The sequence below is a fragment of the Marmota flaviventris genome, chromosome 18, assembly GCF_047511675.1.
Source record: "Marmota flaviventris isolate mMarFla1 chromosome 18, mMarFla1.hap1, whole genome shotgun sequence".
In the NCBI taxonomy this organism is placed as follows: Eukaryota; Metazoa; Chordata; class Mammalia; order Rodentia; family Sciuridae; genus Marmota; species Marmota flaviventris.
In genome coordinates, this window is record NC_092515.1 from 50,226,895 (window position 1) to 50,241,780 (window position 14,886).

The 14,886-nt window shown below is 39.5% G+C and overlaps 1 protein-coding gene across 1 annotated transcript in view; it reads left to right on the forward strand.

Moving 5' to 3' along the window:
• The first annotated feature begins 4,355 nt into the window (after positions 1 to 4,355).
• The window catches only part of Pmfbp1 (polyamine modulated factor 1 binding protein 1), a 30,330-nt gene continuing 19,799 nt past the window's right edge, over positions 4,356 to 14,886 (forward strand). Inside the window, exons 1-3 of the mRNA XM_027933271.2 lie at positions 4,356 to 4,604; positions 7,154 to 7,372; positions 12,898 to 13,068. Of these exons, the coding sequence (XP_027789072.2) occupies positions 4,398 to 4,604; positions 7,154 to 7,372; positions 12,898 to 13,068 (597 nt within the window). The 5' untranslated portion in view covers positions 4,356 to 4,397. The remainder of the gene's footprint in view (positions 4,605 to 7,153; positions 7,373 to 12,897; positions 13,069 to 14,886) is intronic.

Consider the following 14,886-nt stretch of genomic DNA (forward strand, 5'->3'; position numbering starts at 1 on the left):
TTTACGTCTTTGCTTAGTTACGTCCACAATGAGTGCTTACTTGTGATCATGTGTTTTTCCAAGTAGCTCCTCATGCCCCTGGCAGTTGTTCTATAGCTACTTGTGTGTAGACAGGGAGATTTGGGCTCTTGAGGACCTCCCTACACACACACACACACACACACACACACACACACACACATTCTCTCTCTCTCTTACTACTTCCAAGTCCTTTCTCTCTAAACCTCAACCAGAAATGGGTTGTTAGAATAGCAGCATTTTCTTTCTTTTCTTTTTTTCCTTTTTCTTTTTTTATTGATTTTTTAAAAAATAAATGACATGGGCTGGGGATGTGGCTCAAGCGTTAGCGTGCTCGCCTGGCATGCGTGCGGCCCGGGTTCGATCCTCAGCACCACATACAAACAAAGATGTTGTGTCCGCCAAAAAACTAAAAAAAAAAAAAAAATATTAAAATTCTCTCTCTCTGTAAAAATAAATAAATAAATAAATGACAGCAGCATTATAATTCTTATTACACATATACAGCACAATTTTTCATATCTCTGGTTGTATATAAAGTATGTTGACACCCAATTCATGTCTTCATGCATGTACCTTTGGATAATAATGTCCATCACATTCCACCATCATTGCTAACCCCCTGCACTCTCCCTTCCCCTCCCACCCTTCTGCCCTATCTAGAATTTATCTATTCCTCCCATGCTCCCCCTCCCTACCCTACTATGAGTCAGTCACCTTATATCAGAGAAAACATTCAGCATTTGTTTTTTGGGGATTGGCTAACTTCACTTAGTATTATCTTCTCCAATGCCATCCATTTACCTGCAAATGCCATGATTGTATTCTCTTTTATTGCTGTGCAATATTTCATTATGTATATATGCTACATTATTTTACCCATTCATCTACTGAAGGACATCTAGGTTGGTTCCACAATTTAGCTATTATGAATTGTGCTGCTGTAAACATTAATGTGCCTGTAGTATGCTTATTTTAAGTCCTTTGGGTGTAGACTGAGAAGAGGGATATAATGGTGATTCCATTCCCAGATTTCCAAGGAATCTCCATACTGCTTTCCATATTGGCTGCACCAATTTGCAGTCCCACCAGCAATGTATGAGTGTGCCTTTTTCCCCATATCCTCGCCAACACTTATTGTTATTTGTCTTCATAATAGCTGCCATTCTGACTGGAGTGAGATTATATCTTAGAGTAGTTTTGATTTACATTTCTCTAATTGCTAGAGATGATGAACATTTTTTCATTTATTTGTTGATTGATTGTATATCATCTTCTGAGAAATGTCTGTTCAGGTCCTTGGCCCATTTATTGATTGGATTACTTGGTTTTGGGGGGTTTTTTGGTGCTTAGCTTTTTGAGTTCTTTATATACCCTAGAGATTAGTGCTCTATCTGATGTGTGAGGGGTAAAAATTTGCTCTCAGGATGTAGGCTCTCTATTCACCTCACAGATTGTTTCTTTTTCTAAGAAGAAACTTTTTAGTTTGAATCTATACCATTTATTGATTCTTGGTTTTAATTCTTGCACTATAGGAGTCTTATTAAGGAAGTTGGGGCCTAATCCCACATGATGACGATTAGGGCCTACCTTTTCTTCTATTAGACACAGAATTTCTGGTTTAATTCCTAGGTCCTTGATCCACTTTGAGTTGAGTTTTGTGCATGGTGAGAGATAGGGATTTAAGTGCATTTTGTTGCATATGGATTTCCAGTTTTCCCAGCACCATTTGTTGAAGAGGCTATCTTTTCTCCAATGCATGTTTTTGGCACCTTTGTCTAATATAAGATAATTGTAATTTTGTGGGTTAGTCTCTATGTCCTCTATTCTGTACCATTGGTCTACCAGTCTGTTTTGGTGTCAATACCATAAGAATAGCAGCATTCTTATCTTGTAAAGAAGGAAAGCACTTAATAATATCTAACATACATGTTAACAATTATAGCTACACAGAGTAAATACAAAATCCAACTTTGTTCAGCTTAGGAAAACGTTCTCATGAACTTCCTTCTAGCCATATACACTAGGTTTTCAGGCCAGGAGTTCAGCTTGTCTCTGCCTAGAATTTCTTTTGCCTGATGACTACAGTGGTCCATTTTTGTCTATCAATTCTGAGTCATTTAGGATGAGATAAACTTCCAGGGGAAGTGGAAAGAGTAATTCAGATTGAACTGACACAACCAACCATTGTCTTTCTAGTTCTGAGCTGGGCTGAGCCTTCTCTACCTTATCTGTGCTGCCACCACACACTCTCACTAAAGAAGATTTTTCTCTCTCAATTCTCAGCTTACTCCCACTAAAACTCCATCTCTCCAGTTATCTCAGTCCAAAATCTTGAAGTCATCCTGTTGTGGATGCCCAGCATTACCTACCCTCTGACATCTACCTCAGCAGTGAATTCTGCAAACTCTACTTTCAAAATATCTAGAATCTAGTCATTTCTCCCAACCCCTTCTACAACCACATTGGTCTGCACCGCCATCTTGTCTTGCCTTTAGTAGCCTCATATCCAGTATCCCTGCTTCTGTCTTTGCCAGAGAAAATGGAGTTCATCTTCAGTTGATTTTCAATAGAACAACCAGTGTGTCCTTTGTAAAATCTGAGGGAGATCAGGTCACTCCCTGCTCACTATCCTGCAGTGGCCTTTCATCTATATGAGTCTTTGGAGTCTTTATAATGGTCCATAAGACCCTGAAGGACCTCACCTCCTTTGTCTTTCTCCCTTCATCTGGTCCCCCTTGTCCCCTTTACTTTCTCTACTCCAAGTAGAACAGAGTGTCTAGCACTCCCCTGGGGATCCTCAAATGCCACCAGGCACATTCCCACTTTCTTGTCTTTGTACTTGCTATTCTCTCTCTCTCTCTCTCTCTCTCTCTCTCTCTCTCTCTCTCTCTCTCTCTCTCTCTGGAGTATTCCTGCGACATATTTCTACCAGGCTCCATCTCCTGCCTCTTTCAAGTTTTGGCTCAAATATCACCTTCTCAATGTAGTCCTCCATAAAAATGGTACAAACTCCTCCCTCCTGACAGTCCTCATCTTTCTCCCTGCTTTACTCTTCTCTATGGCACTTTTTCCTCCTAATACACTCCATAATTTACTGGTTTATCTTGTTTCTCTTCCTATTATATACAAACTCCATGAAGGCAGGTATCTTGTCTATTTCAAAGACTGCTTTATCTCCATTACTTAGTACAGTACTTGATATAGTAAATGTACCACAATATACTTAATTAAATTTTAAAAATTAATTAAATAAAAACATTATATCCCACAGAGGCTAGTATGTTTATGTTCATAGTGGCATTATTCGCAATAGCTAAAACTGAAACAATTCAGATACCCACCAATGGGTGGATATTTTTATCCACCATGAAAATGAACTAAATACTGATTCTTGCTGCAAACTGGATGAGCCTCAAAACTTACACCAAGTGAAAGAAAACGGATACAAAACATGAAGTATTATACAATTCCATGTATGAAACACCTAGAAAAGGCAAATCCATAGATGCAGAAAGTAGATCAGTGGCTACCTAGAGGTGGGGGTAGAGACATTAGTGACCACAAATGGGCAGGAGAGAATTTTAGGGATGATGGAAATGTTCTAAAACTAGAATTGTAATGATAGCTGCATAGTTCTATAAATTGATTACAAATCATTGAACTGTATTTCTTAACAGTGATGGACTATTATGATTAACTTGTCATAAAATGATGTTATGTGATGGTTACAGGGTGAGTCTAGTAGCATTTCAGGTAGGTTGTGGATTGGCAGATGGAAATCACCCCACACATATGCACACTCAGTTTCTCCAAGGTCACACCTGCTTTCAGGAGGTAGAGACAGAGGCAGTGCCTACATGTGGACAGTATCTCCCTCTCTCTACACCCCATTCTCCAGTATTCCAGAACCCCTAAGAACTTACCCTTGACTCCTTTCAGTATTCCTTTACCCAGGTATTCCAAATTTGGTCCAAGAACCATGACCCAAAAATCCATTTCCTTCCAAATCAATTACCTTGACTTTATATGTGAGGTCAAAACATTAGCATGTTATTACATATCTCTCTCTAGATCCTTCACATATTTGTGTTTTTTCTTGACCTCACAAGAAGCTTTCTGACAGGTAAGAACCGTCTTTTTATTCTTTCTTTTGAATCCTTCTTACAGAGTGGAAATATGAAATGCCATATCTCCCTGTGAACAGAATGAAATGTTTAGTAAGTTCTTTGTGGATGAAAAGATGAAAGAGGGTAGATAGGTGTATGTGAACAATTAAACAGATGAAAAACTGCATTCTTAGTGACAAGCTAAAGCCTTTTCTCTCTGTACAGCAGAAGAAGCAGCAAGCCCAGGTGTTAGCATTCGAGGACTCCCTGATGGAGTTTGGGTCAGCGAAAGAGTGTCATCTGAGACAACTCCCGCAACTGAAGAAAAAATTGCTGGCCCTTCAGCGAGAGCTAGAGTTTCGCACTGATGAATTACAGACTTCTTACTGCTCCCTCCTGCAGTACCAGTCCATCTTGGAGAAGCAGACATCTGACCTGGTTATACTGCACCATCACTGCAAGCTGAAAGAAGATGAGGTACAGTGAGCTTAACTATGGAGATGCAGAAATCAGGCCACCCCTGCTAAAAAGCAAACACGGGGCTTACAGGGGGGAACTTTGCAACATCTCAGGCAGGTTTTACAAACTTTCCCTCTTTAATTCTTGATCTTTCTGAAGCTGAGCAGAAGGAAACTAAACAGGATGGCATAAGTACATGAGAGCTCCAGGGCTAAGACATGTGGGTCTGTGGGAAGCAAGCATGTATAGCTCATCTATTCGTGGGTGAGCCCATCTTCTTCATTCCATGACCATCACAATTTAAATGCAAAAGGAGTCTAGGTCGCCAAGGGCTATTAGAGAAAAATAAAGATATGAGACCCATTACATCAACTATTTTTAGAAAAAATCAGGTTCTGATGATTATAAATTCCTGGTGCCTACACAGTTGATAAGATAACCAGACGCTGGGTCTGATTCCATCATTGAGAGTGCAGATCATTTTGGGGGGACTGGCGTTTTAGATCCTATAAATTTAGCTTAAGTATATTCTGGACATTCATTTATATTCATGTTCCAGGGCAATACCTTTCCAACCAAAGAATAGCATCCCTGTAGAATCCCAAGACTCAATTCAAAAGACTTGATGCAGCAAAACTAAAGCCAGTAGCACTAACAGCAATAGAATCGTGGTTCTGTGTAATGGACAGGCAAATTTATATCCGGGGGTTTCCCCTTGGCATTTTCTTCCTCCAGATCTAAAGAAAATCCCAGTGAGTGTTTCAGATGGTGCTGTTGCTTAAGGGCCATCTCCAGGGGTTTGTGAGGGACCTTGGAGATACAGAATTTTTTTAAAGGGATTACTGTGAGAATTTGCTGAAAAGAATTGAGAAGGGAAGGACAAAGGAGAGTTATTCTACAACATGCAATTTGGGACAAAGACTGTGAGCATAAACCACGGTTTCATAAAGCTAAAGTGGAACTGTGTTAAAATTGGCTGGTTCCACAAAAGAGTCCAGGTTTTGCCATCACATCTGCTCATAGCTTCCGTTGTCTAGGTCACCTGCAGGGGTTGGTGGAGTTCCAACCATCACATCCCTATTCCACATAATCGAGAGGAACAGGAGGATGGAAAGAAAGGCACACTCATTTTTAAGGACACTTTCCAGAACCCCTGCACAACACTTCCATTCATGTATCATTGGCCAGAATTAGTCACATGGCTATAGCTAGTTCTTGGGAAGCCTGGGAAAAGTGGAGCTTTTAGAGGGGTATTGCTGCACCAATGAAGTCAAGGTTCTGCTACTAAAGAGGAGGAGGAAGAGGATAGATATGGGATTTGGCAAGTAATGGACACGCCGCAGACCCCACACTGAGAAAGTATTGGGAAAAAAAATTTTTTTTTGGTACCCAGGATTGAACTGTGGGTCACTCGACCACTGAGCCACATCCCCAGCCCTATTTTGTATGTTATTTAGAAACAAGGTCTCACTGAGTTGCTAAAGTGCCTCGCCATTGCTGAGGCTAGCTTTGAACTCCTGTCTCAGCCTCCGGAGCCATGGGGATTATACAGGCATGCACCACCGCGCCTGGCTTAGTATTTGAAAATTTATTTGAGGTGTTCTGCCAAGTTCCCCCAGTGCTTTGTTACACAGAAGCATCAGACTGCTGCCTAGGGTTGGGTTCGGCCAATAGTTGAACCCCAAGACAGGATATAAATACATGTATGTAGTTAGTTCAGGAGGTAGTTCCAGGAGGCACATAGAGAGGCAAGTTAAATAAGTCCAGGAAGGCCATGAGTTTAATAAGCTTATATTTATGGAATGTGTGGAATGTGCATTGGACTATTGGAACCAATATGAAGTCTTCCATGATGATTCTTCTTCTCTTCACTCCTTGAAGACATGAAGTTCCAACCATACAATTTAGCACATTCAATTATATACAGTTGTTTGCTAATTTTAAATTCTATCCCCCCAAGGTTATGAGAGTTTTTAACTCTCTCATATGCATATATCCCCTCTGCACCTAAGTAGAGCTTATGAGCATTTAATAAATATCTGTCAGATGGATGATTAATTGATTGATTTGGAAGAAAAGGAATCTAAATCAGGATCATGAAAATCTCAGGGGATCTTTGGTTTGTGCTTCCCCACCATCTCTTGGGAACTTTACTGTTGTGGTCCAGTGTACATGAGGGACTCTACATTTTCCAAATTAGATCTCTAGAGAATTCCAAGGGGGGGGGGGGGGAAACACTGGCATTTCAAGCTCTTTTTTAAAAAAAAAAAAAATGGAGCAGTACAAATCCATTCCTGCTCATCAACAAGTATTTATTGTGTTCTTACCACATGCCAGCCAGAGGGGGCAATAGGCATGGTCCCTGGTTCTAAATAGGACCGCCTTTTCTATTTCTAATCATTCCCATCCTGATGTCACACATGGCTTTTAGATCTGCAGTGCACCTATTCCCTTCATCCGGGTTTCCAGTTTAGACTTGGGAATGCTTTGCCTAGGGTCTGACAACCATGCCCTTTACTGGTTAGATGCTTCACGGGTTCTGTGTGGTTTTGTTCCTCCACCAACAGGTGATTCTCTATGAGGAGGAAATGGGAAATCATGAGAACGCAGGGGAGAAGCTCCATTTGGCACAGGAGCAGCTTGCCCTGGCCGGGGACAAGATCATCTCCCTAGAAAGGAGCCTGAATCTCTACAGGGATAAATACCAGACTTCCCTGAGCAACATCGAGTTGCTGGAGTGCCAAGTGAAGATGCTGGAAGGCGAGCTCAGCGGGCTCATCAGTCAGGTAGGACGCACACCAGGCTCCTCAGCCCAGCAAGCAGAACGGCCCCCACATGGTTCCCTTCAATGGTCCTTCACCAGAAATCCAAACCCTCAACCAGGGGTCAGATCCTGCCCTTGAATTTTTCAGCCTTCAGCTTTTTAATTTCCAGGTTTCATATTTTCTTTAAGGTTGCACCTTAGCTCTTTTGGGGTTCCCTGATGACTATAAAGAGCCACCACTTCCAATAAAGCAGAAAGAGAATTGCCAGTGAGCTCCCCAATCTTCCATGTCCTCATGGAGGTCTGGTAGTGAGCTCTTCCAGGTCCCAGGACTCCTGCCACCATGACTTCAGGACCAAACAGGAGAAAGCCAGGAAATGTAAGGAGGAAGAACCAAAGGGCCTGGCTTGTTTCTTTTCTCATTATTTTTTTAAATTTCACAAATAATGGTGTAGCCTCTCTAGACCAAAGTATGGAGGTTAAATGTGAAAGTCTGCTGTCAGCCTGCCTTGCCCTTCTGTCACTGCGCTGGGAACCCCAGGGCTTCCGTGATGTAGTTACATATATAAATGGCCAGGGCTCTCTTTTTACATAAATGGGCATTATAAATGTGATTGCATAACTAGCTTTTAAAATGCATATCTTAACAATATTCATTACTACTTGTATCCTCTAGATGTACCATCTATTGACTTTTTTTATTTTCTGTTACAAACAAATTGTAATAAACATCCTTATTTCTGCAGGGTAATTTCCAAAGCATGGTTGCTAGGTCATGGGATATGCTTATTTTTAATGTTTAAAAATACTTCTAAATTATATACAAAAAAATGTTACAAGTTTACGCTTCTGTCAACAATAACTAATAGAGTTTTTCCCCCTCCACACCTTCTCACACTGTTTTCAGTCTTTTGAAGTTGTGCTAAACTGAGGAGTGGGGCAGTGGAGGGGGGAGTTTTCTTAGTATTTATTATATAATTTTCATTTCATTAGTTCTAATAGTCACCGGTTGGGTTCCCCAGGAAGGAGACTCCAAGACAGATGAGCATGCAGGACATTTAGGGACAGCTGGTGTTATTAACCCCCATTAGAGGAAGGGGGAAGGACGAGAGATGGCCAGAGAAGTCAGGCTGTGTTGTCTCAACAAAGGCTCAGCTGACTCCATGGTGGGGTGGGACTGGATGCAACCCCAGAGCAGTCTTAAGCTCAGCAAACGGGACCTGGCCTTTGTACCTCCATGTTGATCAATTATTGGATGTGGGCTGCCCCTGGGAGAGGTGTGACCTTGGGCAAGCGGTTTTCCTCAGCCCAGGCAATCCCCAGAAAGGGCTGATTCCTGGCAGCAGCCCTTGGCAGCTGCTGGGCCAGCAAGTTCTTCACTGCCAAAGGGAATCTGGGAGACACATTTATAGGGACTTCTTAATATATTACAGGTAATAATGCTTTATCACCGATGCTGCAAATATTTTTTTCCGTGATCTGTAACTTTTCATTTGACTTTATGAGTAGAACTTTTCACCATACAGAAGTTTTATAATTTTTGTAGAGTTGAATCTGTTAGTCCTTCTTTATAGATCCTAGGTTTTCTTCTCTACTCCCAAGATTATGAAAGTCTATCTCATATTTTCTTTTAGCACTTTTATAAGTTTTGCATTTTTATGTTTTTTATCCTTAGTCCATCTGGAATATATATATCATATATATGTATCATTATATATAATTAGATGTCTCTGATTTTTATTTATCTAAGTGGATCTCTAATGGCCCCCACACCATTAGCTGAACATCCCAACTTTTCCCCACTGGTTTGGGTACCAATTCATAATGCTGATTCTTCCATACACAGAGCTCTTTCTGGGTACCTTTCTTTTGCTCTTACTTTCCGATTCTTACAGGTGTCAGAGTTTTTTTAGTGACTTTAACCAATAACATGCTTTATAGCTCCTTTTAGAGCCAGTCCTCATTCATTATTCTATATTTCAAATTTTTCTTAGCCATTTTTGTACATCTCTTCAGGATGAAATTTAGACTTTCATTGACTGACTTTCACATTGTATATTAATTTAGGGGAAATTAGCATGCCCTCGGAATGTGACATATTTGTTCTTTTATTCTGATTTTCAGATGTACCCTTTCACTAAGATTTTATACTTTTCTTTATAGATCTCACATACTTCTTGCTAAGTTTATTCCTAGATATGTTATAGTTGCCATTAGTTTTATGAGTAAGAACTTTTATATATTTAATCTTAAGAATTACTACTGAGGAGTAGGAAACCTCTCTCAGCCTGCCACCCTACTGAGTTCTCTTATGGGGTTTTTAGTTGAACATCTTGGATTTTTCCAAATTGATTTTACTTTCTAAGTTTATACAACTTATTTTCTATCTCACTGCACCAACTAGAACTTCCAGAACAATGTAGAACACAGTATCTTTGTTTTGCTCCTTACTTTATTAAATTTTTTAGTTGTAGTTGGACACAATGCCTAACTTTTTTATTTATTTACTTATTTTTAGGTGGTGCTGAGGATCGAAACCAGCGCCTCGCACGTCCTAGGCAAACACTTTACCACTGAGCCACAGCCTCAGCCCTTGCTCCTTACTTTAAAGGAAATGTTCCTAGTATTTCACTGTTAAGCATAATGCCTGTTGTGGCTTCTTGTTTAATGTCCTTTTTCAGATTAAAAGTATGACTATATCTGGCTTATAAGAATGTTTATGAGAAATGAATGTTGAATTTTACCAGATGTTTTATGAACATCTATCCTTTAATGAAGGAAATCAGATTAATAGATTTTCAAAACATACAAAATAATCTACGTCCCTGAAATAAATTCTACTCATGATGTGTTATTTTAATAAACTGCTTTACTTACAATTAACTATTTAAGTTTGGGCATGGTGGTGCACACCTGTAATCCCAGCAGCTTGGGAAGCTGATGCAGGAGGATCATGAGTTCAAAGCCGACCTCAGCAACTTAGCTAGGCCCTAAGCAACTCAGCAAGACTGGATGTGTCTTGCTGTGGTGTCTGGATGTGGCTCAGTGGTTAAGTACCCCTGAGATCAATAGCCAGTTCAAAAAAAAAAGTGTCAAATTTTTATTCTCTGCATTTATTTTCAGAAATAGGATTATTTTATGGCTTATATTTTTGTGCTCTCGTCTCATACTGATGTCTGAATTTTGCTATCCTAATATGAGTTGAAGAGCTTTTCACCTATATTTTCACCTGTTCCTATAACATACAAAATGTCTACTCCTTTAAGATCACAAATAAACCCAAACTTTACACATTATTGTGCTCAGCAGTGTACTATCCTTCAGTGTCTTTTCCTTTTGCTGTAATAATTTCTTCTTAATTCTTTCAGAAACAGTTGTGAGTGGAAATTTTTCTCCATACTTTCATGTCTGGATGAGGTTTGTTTTGACATCGTTCTTGAATGCTAGTTTGGCTGGATAGATAAACTTTCAAAAGCACCTTCCCCTAAGTCTTTGAAGACAGTGCTGCATGGTCTCCCACCACCCAGTACTGAAGATCAGTTTGGGGATGTCATTCTGTTGTCTGTAGGTCATCTGTTTTATCTCTTTGAACTCGAGAGGTTTTTAGGTGAAGGATGTTTTATCTTTCATTAAGCCCCTCAAAATACTTAACTCTCTTTTAATCTGAAGATCTACACTTTTCTTTGATTCAGAGAATTTTTCTTCTATTACTTTTAAAATCAATTTCCATTTTCCTTCCCAAAGTATTAAAAAGATATTAAAACCTATGGATATCTTCTTCCTGTTCTTTAACTTTCCTGTTATGTTTTTGATGCCTTTGCCCTCTTAGACACTAAATTATTTACACAAATGTCATTTGTGGTTAATTTTAGATTTCTGACTGGCCTTTCTGCAGCTTGCTCATGTGCAGCTTTCACGCTCAATGAACATGAACTATTTCTAACTTGGCCTGAAAGGCTCAGGTAGAGGCAGGTTTAATGGGAAACGAACCTACCATGCAAACTAGAACTCTTTGCTCTTTTTTTTTTCCTATGTGCATTAGTTCACCCCATTATCAGTGCAGAAAACTGGGAAGGTAGTGACCTTCATGCATGATTTCAGATGATCTAGGATAGATATTTTTAAAACAAAAAAATACAGCTCTTGGAAAGAAAACAAATTAATGGGTATCTACTATTACAGTTTCTTTTGAAGGACAATTGTTCAACATCTAAGTTTTAAATATGAACTAGCAGCTCCTACATCTATGGATTTAATCTACACATTTACCAAAATAAGTACTCAAAGATTTATGGACAAAAGTAATCACTTCAGTTTCATATTAGAAATAACCTATATTGCCATCAGTTAAGATACTGGATAAATACATAGAAAAGCAATTTAAGGGGCTGGAGTTGTGGCTCAGCAGTAGAGTGCTCACCTAGCATGTACAAGGAAGGCCCTGGGCTCGACCCTTAGCACCACATAAAAATAAATAAATAAAATAAAGATGTTGTGTCCAACTACAACTAAAAAAATAAATAAATTAAAAAAAAAAAATTTAGGGCCTAGGGTTTGGGCTCAGTGGTTAATCGTTTGCCTTGCATGGGTGAGGCACTGGGTTCAATCCTCAACACCATATAAATAAATTAATTTAATTAATTAATTAAAGATGTTGTGTCCATCTACAACTAAAAAAAATATTTTTAAAAAAAGCAATTTTTTAAAAAGACATTAGAGGGCTGGGGATGTGGCTCAAGTGGTAGCGCGCTCGCCTGGCGTGCGTGCGGCCCGGGTTCGATCCTTAGCACCACATACAAACAGAGATGTTGTGTCCACCGAAAACTGAAAAAATAAAATAAATTAAAAAAATAAAAATAAAAAGACATTAGAGAAGCACTAGGGCCAACTTGGATAAATCCCTAAGAAATCTTGTAAAGTTAAAAAATCCACTTTGTGCTTTACAAAGCCAACATGATCCATACTCTATAGATTCTTTTATAGTAGGTAAATATATAAATAAATTCTGGATGGATACGCACAGTTTGTCATCTCTGGAAAGTCAAGAGAGATAGGAGAAAGATGTAATGGTCAAAGAAATTTAGTCTTTACGGTAGAGTGTTTCAGAAAGATAACATAGACATGGTTACTTTGATTTAGAATTGATTTTAAAAGTATTATTAGATAGATCTACAAATACTGATGTGAAAAACACAAAGTTTGGAATAGTATGTAGAAAACTCTTCTGTGTAAGGAAACGAGTGGGGTTACATAAATACACACCTGTGTATGCACAAATATCATACAGTATCCTTGGAAGGGCACCCAGAAGCCTGGTGGTGACACAGACAGTCACCAAGGACAGGACCTGAGTCCCGGAGGGCTAACATTTCCCTATAACTAGATGGACTTTTGGCCCTGTGTCTGCACTAGTGACTGTTTTTTTTTTCTTTTGTTGGGGAAACCATGCTTCCCATATATGAACACATGCTTTTCCATGCTCATGGAATTCGGAAGTTAACTCACAAATTACAAACAAAACTAACTCATCGTTTTTAAATATCCCAGGAGCCTGAGAACAAGGGTGACCACTCAAAGGTGCGTCTACACCCTTCTCCCTGCATGATTCAAGAGCACCAGGATACCATGAAGCGACTGTCTGAGGTCTGGCAGAAGGTCTCTGAGCAGGATGATCTAATCCAGGAGCTTCGAAATAAACTGGCCTGCAGCAATGCTTTGGTAAGCTCCTTGTTCTAGAACATTTTTCTGAGAGACCCATATTGAGACTATGAGGAAAGAGAGGAGGGAAAGAGCCACCTAAATTAATCTCTTTCATTCGGAATCCTCAAATGTCAGATAAGGGCTGGGGTTGTGGCTCAGTGGTAGAGCACTTACCTAGCAACGAACGAGGCCCTGGGTTTGATCCTCAGCACCACATATAAATAAATTAAATAAAGGTATTGGTTCAAATACAACTAAAAAGTAAATATTTTTCAACAATGTCACATATACCTGCCCTCACCCTTTGTTCATATTCTCTGTGGCATGCTATTAGGGAGCTATTTTTGTATTAAGTTGGAGATTCTAAAGAGACTCAAAATTTCTCACACAACAACCTAAGTACCCATCAGTAGGTAAATGGTTGAAGAGATTAAGAGAAATGCTCAAAGATGCCAGGCACATGGCACATGCCTATAATCCCAGCGGCTTGGGAGGCTGAGGCAGGAAGATAGCGAGTTCAAAGCCAGCCCAAGCAAACATGAGGCACTAAGGAACTCAGCAAGACCCTGTCTCTAAATAAAATACAAAATAGGGCTGGGAATGTGGCTCAGTGGTCAAGCGCCCCTAAATTCAATCCCCAGAACCAAAAAAAAAAAAAGAAAGAAAAAATGCTGAAAGAGTTATGCTTATTATGCAGGTGGTAAAAAGGATGAAGCAGATCTTTGTGATACATGGTTGAGAATAAGTTACAGAATCCTGTTTCTTTAAATCTCTTATCGTAATGCAAAATATACTCCCTTTGTGGAACTGAGAGAGGGTAGAGAAAATAATGCGGAGATTTTTACATTTTTTCAAGGTTTGGGTTTTGTTTGAATTCTTTTCAACGACTTCAAAAAATCACGGCAATGAGACAAAAATTTCATGGTTTTTTTTTATTTTCAAAAAGAAAAAACAGGGCTGGGGTTGTAGCTCAGTGGTAGAACACTTGCCTGGTGCATGTGTGGCACTGGGTTCGATCCTCAGCACCACATAAAGGTAAATAAACATAAAAAATATTGTGTCCATCTATAACTAAAAAAAAATTTTAAAAGAAAGTACATAGACCTTCATCCACCCCATAAGGAACCTCCTTCCTTAATTCTCACTCTGAACCTACCTTGTCCTCTGATCAACTAGACACAAGTCTCCACTGTGGCCTCTAAGATTTGTCTTCTGTCTCGTAAAGTGGACCCCACAAGAAGTTCAGGATGGAGTTCCAGAATGTGGCTGCCCAAGCACTTGATGCAAATTGCTCTCTGTGCCTAGATAACCTTGATAAGAGATTGAGAGCATAATTTCTTCTCCCTGCCCACCCCACAGGACGTGCACAATAAATCACAGAGCAATGCAACACACTTAGGCTGCAGAAAGGAACACCCTGCAAAAACAGCAACGATAAAAAGCGTGGTGAGGGCTGGGGCTGGGGCTCAGCGGGAGAGCACTCGCCTCGCACATGCGAGACCCTGGGTTCGATCCTCAGCACCACATAAAAAAATAAATAAATAAGTGAAATAAAGGTATTGTGTCCAGGTAAAAATTAAATATTTTTTTTAAAAAAGACGTAGTGAAGATTTGGGCCTACTTTTTCTTCTATTAGGCATAGGGTCTCTGTTCTAGTGCCTAAGTCTTTGATCCGCTTTGAGTTGATTTTTGTACAGGGTTAGAGATAGAGGTTTAATTTCATTTTGCTACATATGGATTTCCAGTTTTTCCAGCACCATTTGTTGAAGAGGCTATCTTTTCTCCAGTGAATGTTTTTGGTACTCTTGTCTAGTATGAGATAACCATATTGATGTG